The sequence below is a fragment of the Ascidia mentula genome, chromosome 3, assembly GCF_947561715.1.
Source record: "Ascidia mentula chromosome 3, kaAscMent1.1, whole genome shotgun sequence".
NCBI lineage: Eukaryota > Metazoa > Chordata > Ascidiacea > Phlebobranchia > Ascidiidae > Ascidia > Ascidia mentula.
Genome location: NC_138568.1, coordinates 1,874,763 through 1,889,865, shown reverse-complemented (window position 1 = coordinate 1,889,865; position 15,103 = coordinate 1,874,763). Strand labels below are relative to the sequence as shown.

At 39.4% G+C, this 15,103-nt stretch overlaps 1 protein-coding gene across 6 annotated transcripts in view; it reads left to right on the top strand.

Moving 5' to 3' along the window:
* LOC145894912 (uncharacterized) overlaps positions 1–15,103 on the top strand; it is a 425,937-nt gene that overhangs the window by 326,053 nt on the left and 84,781 nt on the right. For 2 of the 6 annotated variants that reach the window (XM_082983586.1, XM_082983585.1), the window contains 10 exons: positions 4,615–4,776; positions 5,333–5,494; positions 6,554–6,724; positions 6,940–6,993; positions 7,200–7,355; positions 8,335–8,505; positions 8,715–8,768; positions 8,962–9,117; positions 10,149–10,310; positions 14,652–14,813. The exons of 2 other annotated variants lie outside the window; for them this stretch is intronic. In XM_082983586.1, coding sequence (XP_082839712.1) covers positions 4,615–4,776; positions 5,333–5,494; positions 6,554–6,724; positions 6,940–6,993; positions 7,200–7,355; positions 8,335–8,505; positions 8,715–8,768; positions 8,962–9,117; positions 10,149–10,310; positions 14,652–14,813 — 1,410 coding nt within the window. The remainder of the gene's footprint in view (positions 1–4,614; positions 4,777–5,332; positions 5,495–6,553; positions 6,725–6,939; positions 6,994–7,199; positions 7,356–8,334; positions 8,506–8,714; positions 8,769–8,961; positions 9,118–10,148; positions 10,311–14,651; positions 14,814–15,103) is intronic. 2 more of the 6 variants (XM_082983587.1, XM_082983588.1) reach the window with 2 other exon arrangements.

Sequence of the window (15,103 nt, the reverse complement as noted above, 5' to 3'; positions counted from 1 at the left end):
TAGAAACAAAACCGAGCCGGAGGGCGAGTAATGCGACCAGAGCGCGTGCGTTGAATAGAGGAATCGGGTGGCAATGGTGATTGCCGGGTGAATGGAACTCTACTCTGCTTGCAAGGCCTTCCTCGACGCGGTGGTTGAGCTGTTTGGTCTGGTTGTGTCAGGTCGACGTGGGCTGTTTTTTTGACGGTTGACAGAAACTGTCTGATGACGCCCGCCAAAGTCTAGTGTAAACGTTTTGTTTGTTCTAGCTATTTCCCGGTATGGCCCTTCATACGGAGGTGTCAAAGGCGGGCGATGTTTGTCTGTGCGCAAGAATACATAAGCGCTTGTGTCCAATGACTTAGGAACATTTTCTTTGGGATGTAAGTGTCGCGACATAGGTGTCGGTAGAAACCTCCCAACAGCTGACCTCAAAGCGGTTGAAAGTCGACGCGGGGGCGGTTCGGTGGGTGTTGAACCAATAAAATCGGAAACGTTCGACCAGAGAATGGAAACGTTCGACCAGACCATTTGATTGGGCATGATAAGACGTCGTGCGATGAAGCTTGACACCAAGAAACCTATTGAAAGATTCCCATCAATCAGATGTGATTTGTGGACCACGGTCTGAGGAGATGTCCAATAGTACACAAAATCTCGACACTCGGTGGTAAACAAATGCCCTGGCACACGTTGGCGTGGTAGCATCAGGAAGAGGAACAGCTTCCGGCCATCTTGTAAAGCGGTCGACCATTGTAAACAAATATATGTTGCCCTGTGAAGACGGAAGTGGTTCGACAATGTCCACATTAACATGAGCAAAACAAGCCTTGGAAACAGGTTGTTTTCAGGCGGAGAAAGCACATGTTGTTGGATTTTCTATTTTTGACATTGTATCCAGTTGTGTGCCCACAATCCAACCTGTTGTTTCATCCCATGTCACACGAATGTAGAAGCAACTAGCTGGCGGGTGGCTCGAATAGATGGGTGCGACAAATCATGCACACAAAAATTGTCGCTGCCTAGACTTGGTACAATGGGGCAAGAAACGTTTTTGGAGACATCACAGAGTATTGTGTCCTCGGAAATACCACACTGTATGTCTTGAAATTTGAGATTGGTCACAGCCGTGTGGTATGCTTGAACTTACGGATCAAGCTGCGCGGTTGCAAGCGCGGAGTAATGCAAGTCCAAAGGAAATTCAGTGTAGTCGATGGAGGCTCTGAATAGAGCATATGGAACCTGATTCTGCTTTACTTTGATGTATCGCACATCTGCAGTGAACTCGGAAATGGCGGTCAAGTGACGCTGTTGTCGCGCAGACCAAGGTTGGGAAACTTTTGTGAAATCAAAAATCAACGGTTTGTGGTCAGAGTGTAATCGGCAAAACAACGACCTTCCAGGAAGTAGCGAAAATGTCTGATTGACAAATGTGAAGCGAGAAGTTCTCTGTCAAATCCACTGTACTTCCACTGTACTTCACTTCGGGTGGTCGAAGACGTTTACTAAAAAAAGCTAACGAGCGCCAGACACCATCAATGAATTGCTGCAGCACTGCTCCAACCGATGTTTGTGACGCTTCAGTAGTGAGAGAAGTTGGCGCTTGGGGTAGAGGGTGGTGTAAAAGCGTCGCGGGCACAAGTGCTGCCTTCGCTTTTTCAAATGCTGAAGTCTGGCGATTGTTTCAGACGAGCTGTGTCGCTTTGCCCGAAAACGCTTCATAGATTGGGGAGATGATGCGAGCTGCGTTTGGTATGAACTTGTGATAGAAATTTATCATACCTTCGAATTCCTGAAGCCCCTTGATGGTCTGTTACCGAGAAAATCAATTTGGTCGACCTAAACTGATATTTGGCTACGTTGATGACTAGACCATGCTCTGCCAACCTTGTAAAAGTCGCTTTAAATGGTTGTAGTGATCAGCAGGTGTTTTGCTTGCTACCATAGGCGCCGACTTTTAAATTTTTTCGGGTATGCAAAATTATATGACGTCATAAAATGCCAAATATCTTTCTTGGCGCTAGATAGGGTAGGACTATGTTAAGGCTTGTAGTTTACAAACTTCACGCAACGCAATTCTACCGCCGAGCACTTTTGCAAATGAACGCACGGTTATGTGCGGTAAGACCGCATTGAATAAGAGATTTCCGACGGCAGATAAATTTAGACGACTAGCACGTGCTGACAGTTTCACCGTTCAAGGTGCCTGGTTTTCGCAGGCGTAACTATAATTTTCAGTTTAAAGGTTCGGTCCAAGACCCTATAAAACCGCTGTCACAACTTGTTGTGTTTACTGCTTACGCTCAACTTAGTGCTTACTGCGAGCATAATGGACATTATTACGCATAATGAGGTAAACATCATGCTATACGCAGTGACACTAAGTAACCTGTGGTGTGGCGGCAAATTGGGCCTCGTGGTATTATATTTGGTGAAGGAAGCAATAAACCTCTCGTTGTTACCTGCTGTCCAGAAACTCGTTGCTTTGGGAAAGTAAACCGTGACAACCGACTGAATCTAAATAACGTATGACGAACGTTGGTCAGATTCTCAGGTATGCGGCATACCCGTGTTCGGCGCCTATGCTTGCTACTAATATGTCATCTAGATACACATATATAAAATCAAGAGACTGGAAAACTGTGTCCATTAAACGTTGAAATGTTTGGGCGGTATTTCTTAAACCAAATGGCATGCGCAGGAATTCATCAAGTTGCTGAAAAGTCCCGAATGTGAGGGATTGAATAACGATCTGGTTGGGTAGCAGCATTTAATCGCCTGTAGTCTCCACACGGCCTCCAATCGCCCGTAGACTTTGGAACCATGTGTAGCGGCGAAGCTCAGGGGCTGGACGAGCGTCATATAATTCCCATTTTTGTCATATTGGCGAACTCATTTCTGGCCAAAGTAAGTTTTTCAGGAGGAAGGCGCCGAGCACGCGCGTGTACTGGAGGTCCACTTGTTGTTATAAAATGCTGCACTCCGTGCGTGGGAAGCAATTCAGAAAAGTGAGGCGCTGTAACTGCGGGAAATGCGGCCAGCAAACGCGCGTACTCTTGTCTGAGGGGAGAGCATTTATGCGTTGAACTGAGGTCCCGGCTTTTCGATTAGGAACACTGGCAAACGTTTGTGCGCTGATCAAACGCTGTCGTTGAAGATCATCTAACTATGAATGTGCTCCTAAAAGTCGGCGCCGAGTAGTGGCCTCGAGACATCCGCGAAAACAAAATTCCATTTAAACTTCCCAGCGGGCAAATTTAGCGAGATCAGACGTGAGCCGTACGTCCGAATACTGCTGCCGTTCGCTGCCACAAGGGTTTTGCCGGACCTGTTTGTGTGGCGCCCAGACATGCGGTCCATTAGAAAAATTAAGCTGCTCGTTAAAGAAAACATAAGCTGCTCGTCGAACATGGAGGACAACACTGACGTGCATTTTTACCGAAACGGCGGTGGTAAAAGCATAGTTTGGGAGCGTTTGTTACTTGTTGTGGTGAAGTAGGACTGAACATGAAGCGTCGCACCTTAAATACTGCGTATTCCTCGTCTTTCCGACAAGCCAATAGCAAAGCATCCGCCTGTTGCACTAAACTGCGAGAGCAAGGAAAATCTCTTCCAGCCAAATCCGTGCGTACGCCAGCGGGCATCTTTTCCAAGAATAATTCGTTGAACAGAAAACAAGTTTCCTCACTCTCAAGCAACGCCAGCATTTCGTCCATTAGGGCGGTTGGCAGTCAGTCGCCTAAAGGTGGCATATGAAGTAATTGTTGAGCTCTTTGCGATGGTGTCAAAGTAAAGGTTGTCAGCAATCACTCTTTGATTGTTGTGTACTAGTCTTCTTGCGGCGGTTGTTTAACTAAATCGATCAAACCACTTGCTGTATTCTGAAGCTGACACCACATAAAAGTACTTGGTATCATCAGCTGTCACTTTCTTCAAAGCAAATTGAGCTTCCGCTTCCTGGAACCAAACACGTGGCTACGACATCCAAAATGTGGGAAGCCTAATCGCCACAGCGTTCTGACTATCACTGCCATCTATCTAAATTTAAATCTTATATCAAGAAATATACGTTTTTGACATGTCGGGGTCACCACTAATGCGTTGTACTGCTTTATTGCATTGCCAAAGTTTAAGAATGACTCCACGAGTCCATGCAACACCGGCAAAAAAGAAATGCGGCGAAAAAGGGAAAGCGCTACAACAGCTTCCATATTGCGGCACACGATACCAACACGCATAGTCGTATTCAGAGGGAGGGGGTACAAGATGCCCACGCTCCCTAGCAATATCTATCTTTTAGCTGGCAACGACATATGAAAAAAAATTATTCTTGCTCTATCACAAGTAACAGTAATACAAAATCACAACATAGGAAGAAAATTCCTTAAACATATTTGTAAACTCCCTTTAAAACTAGAAGGTCCGATCTAAAACTTCAATAAGTGCGACCAATGTTGCAAACGTGTTACTTAGTTGGAGGCATGTGTAATTCCGGTTCTTTCTCTAACTGACTGAGCTACCGGAGCTCAACGATTAAATTCACCAAGTGATTGTTCTACCTCTGTGACGTCATAATTGATAACAATGATATTGTTGATATAAAAACTGATTTCAGTAATTTTTGATTTGTTTCAGATGACGTCGTTGAATCTTCGTGAGAACAAAGTTGATGATGAAAGTGCATCTGCTATTGCTTCATGTATTCAGTGGATTGAGAATCTGTCTCTGGGGCTTTGTGAGATGACAAGTGGTGGAATCTGTAAGATTGCAAATTCCATATCACAACTTCGGAAACCAGTAAGTTGTATGCATACACAAAATTGGTGATCGTCGGTGACTTCAGAAAACTGTAGCAAACAGCAATGTTTTACAAACATGGAATGCAAGTTACTCTAAAGTTGTGGGTAACAATGTGTCCCAAGTTTAATTTACACACACAGTACTGCTTTGTGATGTAACTTTTATTGTAAACTTTATACTGTAGGCTCTTATGCCAGTACTGGTAATATTTATTAAACTATTGTTATTGTGGTTGTTAGACAACTATCAACAAGCCCTAAAGTAGTACTTGCTGATAAAGGTACCAATTTTTTTCCAAAAGATCATTGGGTATCAATAACATACATGGCGGCAACCAATTTAGTTTCATTATGCAACGTTGCTAGTTACATTATACTTTTAGCTTTCACTCTGTTGGGTGACGTATTATAACAGTTGTATTCATATTTAAATCTACGAATTACTTAATACCTGGAGCGATTGAATCCAGTGCCACTTCCATCTTTGCCAGTCGGGATGTTCAATTTTTTTTTTGCGGGATGAGATTCGGCTTGTAAACATATTTTTATTTCAGATGACGTATTTGAGACTTGATGGGAACACAGTTGATGATGAAAGTGCATCGGCGATTGCTTCATGTATTCAATGGATTGAGAATCTGTCTCTGCCATATTGCTTAATGACAAGTAATGGAATCTGTAAGATTGCAAATTCCATATCACAACTTGAGAAACCAGTAAGTTGTATGTTAGACCAGTGGTTCTATATGTATGTTTCAACATCTGTTCGCATGACTGGAATGAAGTCATCAGAATTTTTAAATCCAGTAAGCATTGATTTGTGCTAAACTTGATTTCGGATCTCAAAAATCTAAGTTTAAATTGGTTAGGCATATTTTTTTGGTATACAGAGATAGGGAACCACACTAAAATATTCAGGTAGGGATCGGTAATTCTGAGTAGCAAATCCATAGGATTCGAATCTTAAACTATCCAAATCCGGTAACTTCTATGTACGGTAACTTTCCGTATTTAAAAAATTAATGTAAGCCTTCTTTGTCAGGTACACTGATAAATATGTTTGATAAAAACGTACTGGTAAGCCTGAGCGAGTTAAAGGTTAATTTCATTGAAACTCAGAGCCGCAGACAAATTATTTGCTTGACATTGAGTAATACAAGTCGCCCTTGATTGTAAGCATCACAAATGGTTGCTTAAACAACTTTATAAGCCGCGGCTTACAATCGAGTAAATAAGGTGCTACGATTGTGACGTGCAGGTTTGACAGCCACAAAATTACGTTGTTGCTTGGCAGGCAAGCACATAGAAACCCTAAATATATTACAGTGCAATAAATTTATTCTTTGATTGTGTTTTGTTGTTGGAGTCATGTAAAAAAAATGTTTTTTTTGTGCTTCAGTGCACAAGCTAAAACAAAAACAGAATAGGATTTGGTATTCTGGATACGACTTAACTATTCTAGAATGTTCTAGAATAGTGTATTATTCAATATTGCCCATCCCTACAGAGATACTCCACAAATTAAAAAGCAGAAAGTGGCTGCAAAACTGTGGATTGCCAACTTTTGAACTAAACTATATGAATTTTTATCCTAATTTTAACATATTAACTGATTAAATTCAGTTGTTATTGTTTGCATGGGAACAATGGGTTGCTGGAATTAATTTAAAAAGTGTTTCTAAAAGTTTGTTTATCGTCAATTTTTAAATATAGCAAAAGATGTTTTTGGCTTTCAAATGTTTCTTGTGTAAAACCACATATTCCAATCATTACAGATGGAATCTTTGGACATCAGTGGAAATCTGTTTTCCAAATCTCAATTACCATTGATCATGGATGAAGCTGTCCACAAAAATGTTAACAAGCTTTACATGTCCAAGTTTCAAATATCAGAAGAGGGCATCCATAACATTGGAGAATGTGATCTTATTTCTTGCATTTCAAAGGTTACCAGCATTTAATATTTTGCCAAGGAAAAAGTTAAAAACACATTAAGTGAATGAGTGAATATTACTATTGTAGATGCATTTGCAAAGAACTACATAAAACATTTTTCAAACCTTTTTAATTTTTTTTTTGCTTTACTTGATATTCTACATCAGCCCTGCTGTTGTTTGTCAATATGTAGTGTTTGACAACGAATGATTTGTTTTTTTTTCAGACTTCAGTGAAGAAAGAGGACATAACAACCAAATTTGTTGATTCAGTATTTGAGGTTTGTAAGCATTGTAAAATAAACTTGTCTGTATATTTGGATTTTACTTAGGTTACTTTGTTTACATATGTTTAAGTCAAATTAACATATGCAACTTTATCCAGTCATCTGTGTTGACAAATGCTTTGCTTAACAAAAATATTTTTTTGGAAATATCCATATTTAGTGGTTGAACAACTTTGTGTAAACTGATATGTTATTACCAGATTAATTCCATCCCAAACAAGCTTACAGTGGAAGGTGATGAAGAAGCTTTTGCTTTGTCATGTGTTTTACATTTATTTCCTCCAACACTTGAACTTACTATGGACGAAGTTAGTGGGGATGGGATACGAGAAGTGATTAAAACAATAAAGCAGAAGGTATATTTCTTGAATTTGTAATGTCTGCAAAAATTTAAGAAGTTAGCAAGTCGGTTCAAATTATTATTTACTTTTATAATTGAGTATTGCCTGCTTAATTTATAACATAAATTTCAATAATTTCAAACTTTATTTTCTGTCAGCTCAAGTGATAATTCTTATAACTGGTGATACACCATTGTGAGGTAATGTAATGGAATAGACTTTGAAGGTGAAAAAAATTTGGATACATTTATTTATATATACTAGTCACCATGTTTGCTGCAGTAAATGGGAGTTCAATGTCAGACTTGGACAACTACATTTTTGGCATTTTGAATTAGATTAGAATCGTCGGCATATATTATTTTTTTGGCAGTAAAACATTTGAATAATGACATTCTTATTATTGGCAACAACTTTTGTCAGGGCTTGAAATTGATAGTACATCCTGATAAAGGTAGTTGTATAACAACCAAAATGTCAGTATTTGCAAATTTTATTCTGAATCCAGTAAGTTGTATGTTAGACCAGTGGTTCTCCTGTGTTTCAACATCCATACTGATTTGTCAACAACTTTAGAAATGTTTAAAGCCTGTTTGAAGTTAGCATGATTTTTTACTAAACTCAATTTCAGTTATTCAAAACCTAAGTTTAAAGTGGTTGGCATACTTTTGGATGTACAAATACTCCACAAACTAAAAAAAATATTTTGAATGATGTTGCCATATTGAACTAGAAATAAAGCTAAATTAGCCACATGTGGCTGCAAAGCTGTGGATTGCCAACCTCTGTACTAAATTCTATGAATTTTCAAGTTATGGTTGTTTACTAAACTGAAATTTGGGTGAATATTTTTTGCATGAAAATGACTGGTTGCTGCAATTAAGTTTTGAAAAGCATTCCTAAAAGTTTTTTATCGCCCTTTTTAAAAATAGCAAGAGTATTGTTTGGCTTTTAAATGTTTTTTGTGTAAAACCACATATTCCAATCATTACAGATGGAATCTTTGGACATCAGTGAAAATCTGATTTCAAAATCTCTATTACCATTGATCATGGATGAAGCTGTCCACAAAAATGTTAACAAACTTTACACATCTAAGTTTCAAATATCAGAGGAGGGCATCCATGTGATTGGAAAATGTGATCTTATTTCTTGCATTTCAAAGGTTACCAGCATTTAATATTTTGCCAAGAAAAAATTAAAAACACTTTTAGTAAATGAGTGAATATTACTATTGTAGATGCATTTACAAAGAACTACATAAAACATTTTTCAAAAGCTTGATAGTTTTTCTGTTTTACATAACATTCTGTGTCAGCCCTGCTGTTATTTGTCAATATGTACTGAATGACGACGATTAATTTGTTTTTTCAGACTTCAGTAAAGAAAGAGGACATAACAACCAAATTTGTTGATTCGGTGTTTGAGGTTTGTAAGCATTGTTATAATAAACTTGTCTGTAAGTCAGGATTTTTCTTAGGTTACTTTGTTTACATATGTTTAAGTCAAATTAACATATGACACTTTACCCAGTATTTGTGTTGACAAAAAAACAATTTTTTTCGAAATATCCATATTTAGTGGTTAAACAACTTTGTGTAAACCGACATGTTATTCTCAGATTAATTCCATTCCAAACAAGCTTACAGTGAGAGGTGATGAAGAAGCTTTTGCTTTGTCGTGTGTTTTACATTTATTTCCTCCCACACTTGAACTTACTATGGACGTAGTTAGTGGGGATGGGATACGAGAAGTGGCTGAAGCAATAAAACAGAAGGTATATTTGCTGAATTGGTCAAAACTAAGCATTTTTCAATAGGGGTTAACCTTATTAAATTGTTATATATTGGAAATGTGGTGACCGATAAATATCTTGAAGTCACACATGAGATTTTTCCTGTCACATTGCAGTTGTGTATGGTGGGGATGTCCCAAATTGACAAAGACTCCAGTTTAGTGGTCATGAATGGACGTTTGACATGATAATTCTTGTGGTTTTATCGGTGCTTTTTTATGTATCACGTTTATTATTCACCAATCGTCGTTTCTTAACGTTTTGGCTGTTATGCAGCAGCCTTCATCAGAAGGTAGGAAATGTAAGTTAAGCAATGTGGACAAAGTTGAGGCACAGAAACAAAGAAAAAACGCTACAAAAGAAAAAGAAGTGAAAAAACGATAAGAAAGGGCGAATGACACACCTGCACTGTACAATTATCAGTAACCACACGGGTTATCATCGTTTTTGGAGTGCGCGATGTTTAACGGCATAATTTCCTAGCAAGTGTCGGTACACCGGTGGAAACTTGTCATTGAGTGATGACAATATATACGTCTGTGAAGTGTGACGTTACCAGTAGCTTGGCCTGTATGATGCGTGCAAGTATGTTGCTCAGGCTGCGACTGATTACAGAAATTTGTTGCAATCACCATAATTATAATACGGTTATAGCATTATATAAATTTCATAATACGCTATATCACAAAACTATCATTATACGCCCTAATAAATATTTGCTCTGGAATATCACTTATTATTCAGCTTCACATGAATATTAAAATCAAGCTGACATTTGCAGAATCTATTCGGGTTCGTGTTCGTTTTGGCATATCCCCCAGTTTGTAGTTGAATCAGGTAATTGGTTTTTCACGAAGAACAGTTGGGGGACAGGAAATTAAGACAACTTTATTAATTTTACTAACAAAAGTATTCATGTGAAACCTGGATATATTTGAAGTTACGGTAAAATATTCATGGGAAAAATCAATAGTTGTATGCTTGTAACTAATTTGTATATGAAATAATTTCAGATGAAGTCGTTGAATCTTCGTGGGAACACAGTTGATGATGAAAGTGCATCTGCTATTGCTTCATGTATTCAGTGGATTGAGAATCTGTCTCTGGGGTTTTGTTGGATGACAAGTGGTGGAATCTGTAAGATTGCAAATTCAATATCACAACTTAAGAAACCAGTAAGTTGTATGTTAGATCAGTGGTTTCCAAACGTTTTAGGGTCACGACACACTTGGATGTTCTGGATTCGTAGTGCTATGCGTAGCATGGCATCCCTACTTTATATGCAGTCGGTGCACTGCGATGTTTTGTCGAGTTCGCAACTGAAGTTTTTCTCGACAATTTTCCCTGAGCAATATGAGGGGTTGAAGGTATAAGCGCGTCAATCTTTGTACACATTTTCCGATTGTTGAGAAGTTGTCTTTTCGAATAACCATTCCCATTACGCGTCCATTGTGACCCATAAAGTCATTGGCATTGCCCTCATGTGGTCGACACCGAGGTTTTTCAGGTAAACCCAAGGATACAATGAAGCTTTCGGTGAAGCATTTTGATGCTCGGCACAGTTGTGGCATTTGCGACACGTATCCATGATGTCTTTGTCAATATTTGACCAGTATACAGCTGTTCTAGCCAGTTGCTTCATCTTTTGCATTCCCAAGTGACTTTGATGCAACAACTTGAGAACTTCAGGTTGAAGTTTTGCAGGTATCACAACTCTGCAGCTGTACAGTAACCGACCATGACTGATGCTTAGGAATCTGTAATCTGACTGCAACGACTGAGCGAACTTCCCTTGTCGAAATGTTAATTTTGCCAACCTTCTTAAGTATACCTCATGACCTTGGACAGAATCCGGTCTTTGGCCGTTTCTTTCATATTAGCTGTCACGTCTGCGGGCGTCACTTGACTCAACGTAGTAATCTCCCAGACCGTGTCCGTATAAACGGCGGTTTCCTCCTCATTAAATGTGAGATACTTTCCAGCTGGAAGACGACTGAAAGCGTCAGCATTATTGTGAATGTCGGAAGTTTTTCTGTACTCAATATCATAAGAGAACTGGTTGAGTAGCATCGCCCATCTTGCCAACGATTTGCTGCGAACGTTGGAACAGCCTTCGTCGAAAAAATAAATTTTCGGTTGAAAAGAAACTGAAAAAACTTGCGAATGGCGAACACAATTCCTAGAGCTCCAAAGGGAGTAAAAGACGATCAGCGCCAGAATACGATGTTTATTTCACAGAAATATTAATGTTTAAACAGTTTTTATCGTTTTAACCGCTTCGGCTTTTGTCTTGGCAGTCCCGATAGTGGACTTATTGTTGAGTTTTTGTTTTGTTGTGGTTTTTATTATTTTTTATTTTTTATTGCTATTCTGTTTTAGACAGAAACTGAAGATGCCAAATAGGCGAAATTAATATTTCTGTGAAATAAACATCGTATTCTGGCGCTGATCGTCTTTTACTCCCTTTGGAGCTCTAGGAATTATATTGATTCGTAAAGACAGATCCGTCGGTCACCGACTTGCAAAGGCTGATTCCTGTAGTCAATTTTTTGACGTTTTCTCTATGGCGAACACAATTGCCAAAGCTTCCTTCTGGATATGGCTGTATCTCCTCTGACATTCAGCCATTGTTTTTGAAATATTTCAAATGGGCCATTCACTTCCATCCGCCACGAAATAAAACTGCACTAATTTCTATACTGGATGCACCACATGCTATTCCAATCGGAAGGCTTGGATCGAAATGTGTGTGAGCATTGTCTGATGAAAGAAGATGTTTAAATTTCTTGAAAACTTCTTGTTCTTTCTTCTGCCACCTCCAATAACTGCCTTTGTTCGTTGGCCGGAACAACGGTTCTGCGACTGCTGAAAATTCCGGGGGTAGAAACATGCTGTAAAACTGAAGAGCACCCAAAAATGATCGGAGGGTCGACACAGTTTCAGGTGGGAGCATTTTTATGATACGTCGACCTTGCTTTTCTACCCTCCATGGTGAGAAGATGCCCAAGGTGCGAATTTGCATTGTTGCATCAAATCACTTGGTAACGGCAGCGGCAGCGGCTGGCGGTGTGTGTCTAGTTGGGGGATTAACCGTCACCGAGTAATCGCCACGCACTTTATCAGATGTCCGGGTAATGAAGACTTCCTTACTGGAACTACCGGTGTTCCCCTGCTGACGTCCATTTTCTGATTCGAATTCCTGCTTCGTAACGTTGGTTCAAATCGTCAAGCAGAGCAAACGGAACCTGCCTTGGTTTGTGATACACTGGAGTTGGGTTGTGCTTGAACTGCACCTCTAACTCGACGCCTTGTAACGTTTCCAACCCTTCTTGAAACAAATTAGGAAAATCCATGCAAATTTTCTTGCATTCTTGTTGGACATCTTTATGCGATTCAATTCCAGACAACAACTTTATGGACAGCTTTCTTGTTCCATGCAAAATGTTGTCCAGAAAAATCTTCAGTTCCTTAAAGGAGTCTCTTCCCAGAATACTCTCAATTGTCAAGCCGTGTTACGCAAAACGTAAGCACCCTCGTGATATCTTTATTTGAAACGTAAACCTTCAACCGGCATGAAATAATAATATTCAGGGGAAGACCGGAGGCAGATCGGTAAGAAACGCTAGTGGCCTCAAGCTTCGATCGTCCAGTGCTTTTCAAAACGTTAGTTAACAAAATGTTACCACCTGCAGGGGTATCGAGTTCCACCTTGAACGATTTGAAGAAGTCAACAAGTAGAATTACAAGTTTTGGCACCGTTTTGCAGTTTACAGAGGTCACCAACCTCACACTAAAAACCTGGGTCTTCTAACGACACACAGCTTGCAGATGACCTTTGTGTTTGCAGAAATTACACCTCGAGTTTTTAATACGACAGGTCGATGCAGAATGTCCAGATTTCCCGCACCTGTGGCACTTTAACGATTCCTTTGAGGTATCCCGGAAAATTGAGTCTTGCCCCCTTTAAACTTATTGACGGAGGAGTCCCTTTCAGGACCAAAAACTGTTTCAGTTTCCACAAAAACGAACTTCAGTTCGTCATCCTTGACCTTAAATAGAGCCTTTACATTTCCTTGTTATTCACGGAACAAACGAATCTTGCCCGCAGTGCTTAGTCCAGTGGATCGTTGATAAAACCAAAATCACAGGTGGCAGCATCTTCGCGAATTCTTGTATGGTTTCTCCTGGCTTCCACTCCTGAACTTGAACCACTCACGAACAATAAAACGTTTCCGTCCTAACATTCATCTTCTAATAAGCTTCAGCATTACATTCATTTGCTCCTGGTGACGTCACTCCTGCGTGTCCATCTGCTTTTGTACATGTTCAAAAATTTTCTCTATAGTTTTGTTACGTTCAGCAGTTAGGGGTAATTCAAAGTTATCCTCATCGCCAATGTTGTATTTTCAAATAGCACAAAATAATGGAATGATTCTAAAGTGAAATGAAACTTGTCTTTATAGAAGAAAATTTGAATATCCTTGCGAAATGAGTATTACACGCGTCTGTGCTCAACGCTTGGCCCTAATATTAACCTTCATGCATGACTGATTGCTTGATGACGTGTCCTGGAACATTTCTACGTAGTAGGACTAGTTCAAAATATTTTTTTGAATTATAGCGGGCAGCAGAATTTCAATCCACCAGCCACATGTTGCACAACCCTAGTTTAGATGAATGTTTTACTTTTACCCAAACTTCAAACAATGCATCTCTAGTGACACCTTCCATATTGCATCTCATGATACCAACACGCATAGACGTACCCAGAGCAAAGGGGTACAAGAGGCCCAGGCTCCCAAGCAAAATCTATCAGTTGGAAACCTCGTAAAAAAAACACAACTTCGTATTCAGTGAAATGATTTTTGGTCCCAATCATATTCAAGCATTATTTAATCAATTTTTGAAGCTTGTGCGTTAAATTTATTTGATCGACGTTTCTGTCGTCATGCAATCAATCTTCGTTAGGACAAAGTGCGTGACACAAGAAAGCTCGAAAAAACGCCAAGGGATGTAGAAAGAAGAAAGACGAAAGGTGTAAGCAAGCTGAAAATGCGCATCAACGTACAACCACACATCTCCACAAATATTTCGGGTTCTTTCTGTAACTCGGGGGTTCCGAAATTGGGGTCCGCAATGACTGCACGGGGGTCCGTAAAGATATTTTCAAAAACACGACTGGTACGTTTCATACAGTGCCTAAGCAGCATTCACTGCAGTAATTTATAACTTGAGTGATTTCGTAAGCTTTACAATACGTGTAGTGGACAATTATTTTCCACTAATTATATTGAAAAAATGATCTGACGTAAGATAAGGGTTCCGAGAAAAACCATGTTCGCAAAATGGGGTCCGCGGCCAAAAAAGTTTGGGAAACCCTGCTGTAACTGACTGAGCTACCAGAGCTGAACGATTAATTTCACCAAGTGATTGTTCTGCCTCTGTGACGTTATAATTGATACAATGATGTATTGTTGACATAAAAACTGATTCCAGTAATTTTTGATTTGTTTCAGATGACGTCGTTGAAACTTGATGGGAACAAAGTTGATGATGAAAGTGCATCTGCTATTGCTTCATGTATTCAGTGGATTGAGGATCTGTCTCTGCGGGGTTGTAAGATGACAAGTGGTGGAATCTGTAAGATTGCAAATTCCATATCACAACTTAAGAAACCAGTAAGTTGTATATTAGACCAGTGGTTTCCAAACTTTTTAGGGTCACGACACACTTGGATGTTCTGGATTCGTTCACCACACCTAATTTTATTCTGTTTAGGAAAAGCTCAATTCAATGGTTTGAATTTAAATCGTCATTCTGGCAGAATAAAAAAAATGTTTTATCGTTAAAAGCGTTCTGCACCAATGATTACCATTTCACGATAACTTTTTACACAAACATTCAAACTTCTTTTGGGTTTATATTACAACAGGTTACATCATTTTGATGGAAACTTTAATAGCAGTAA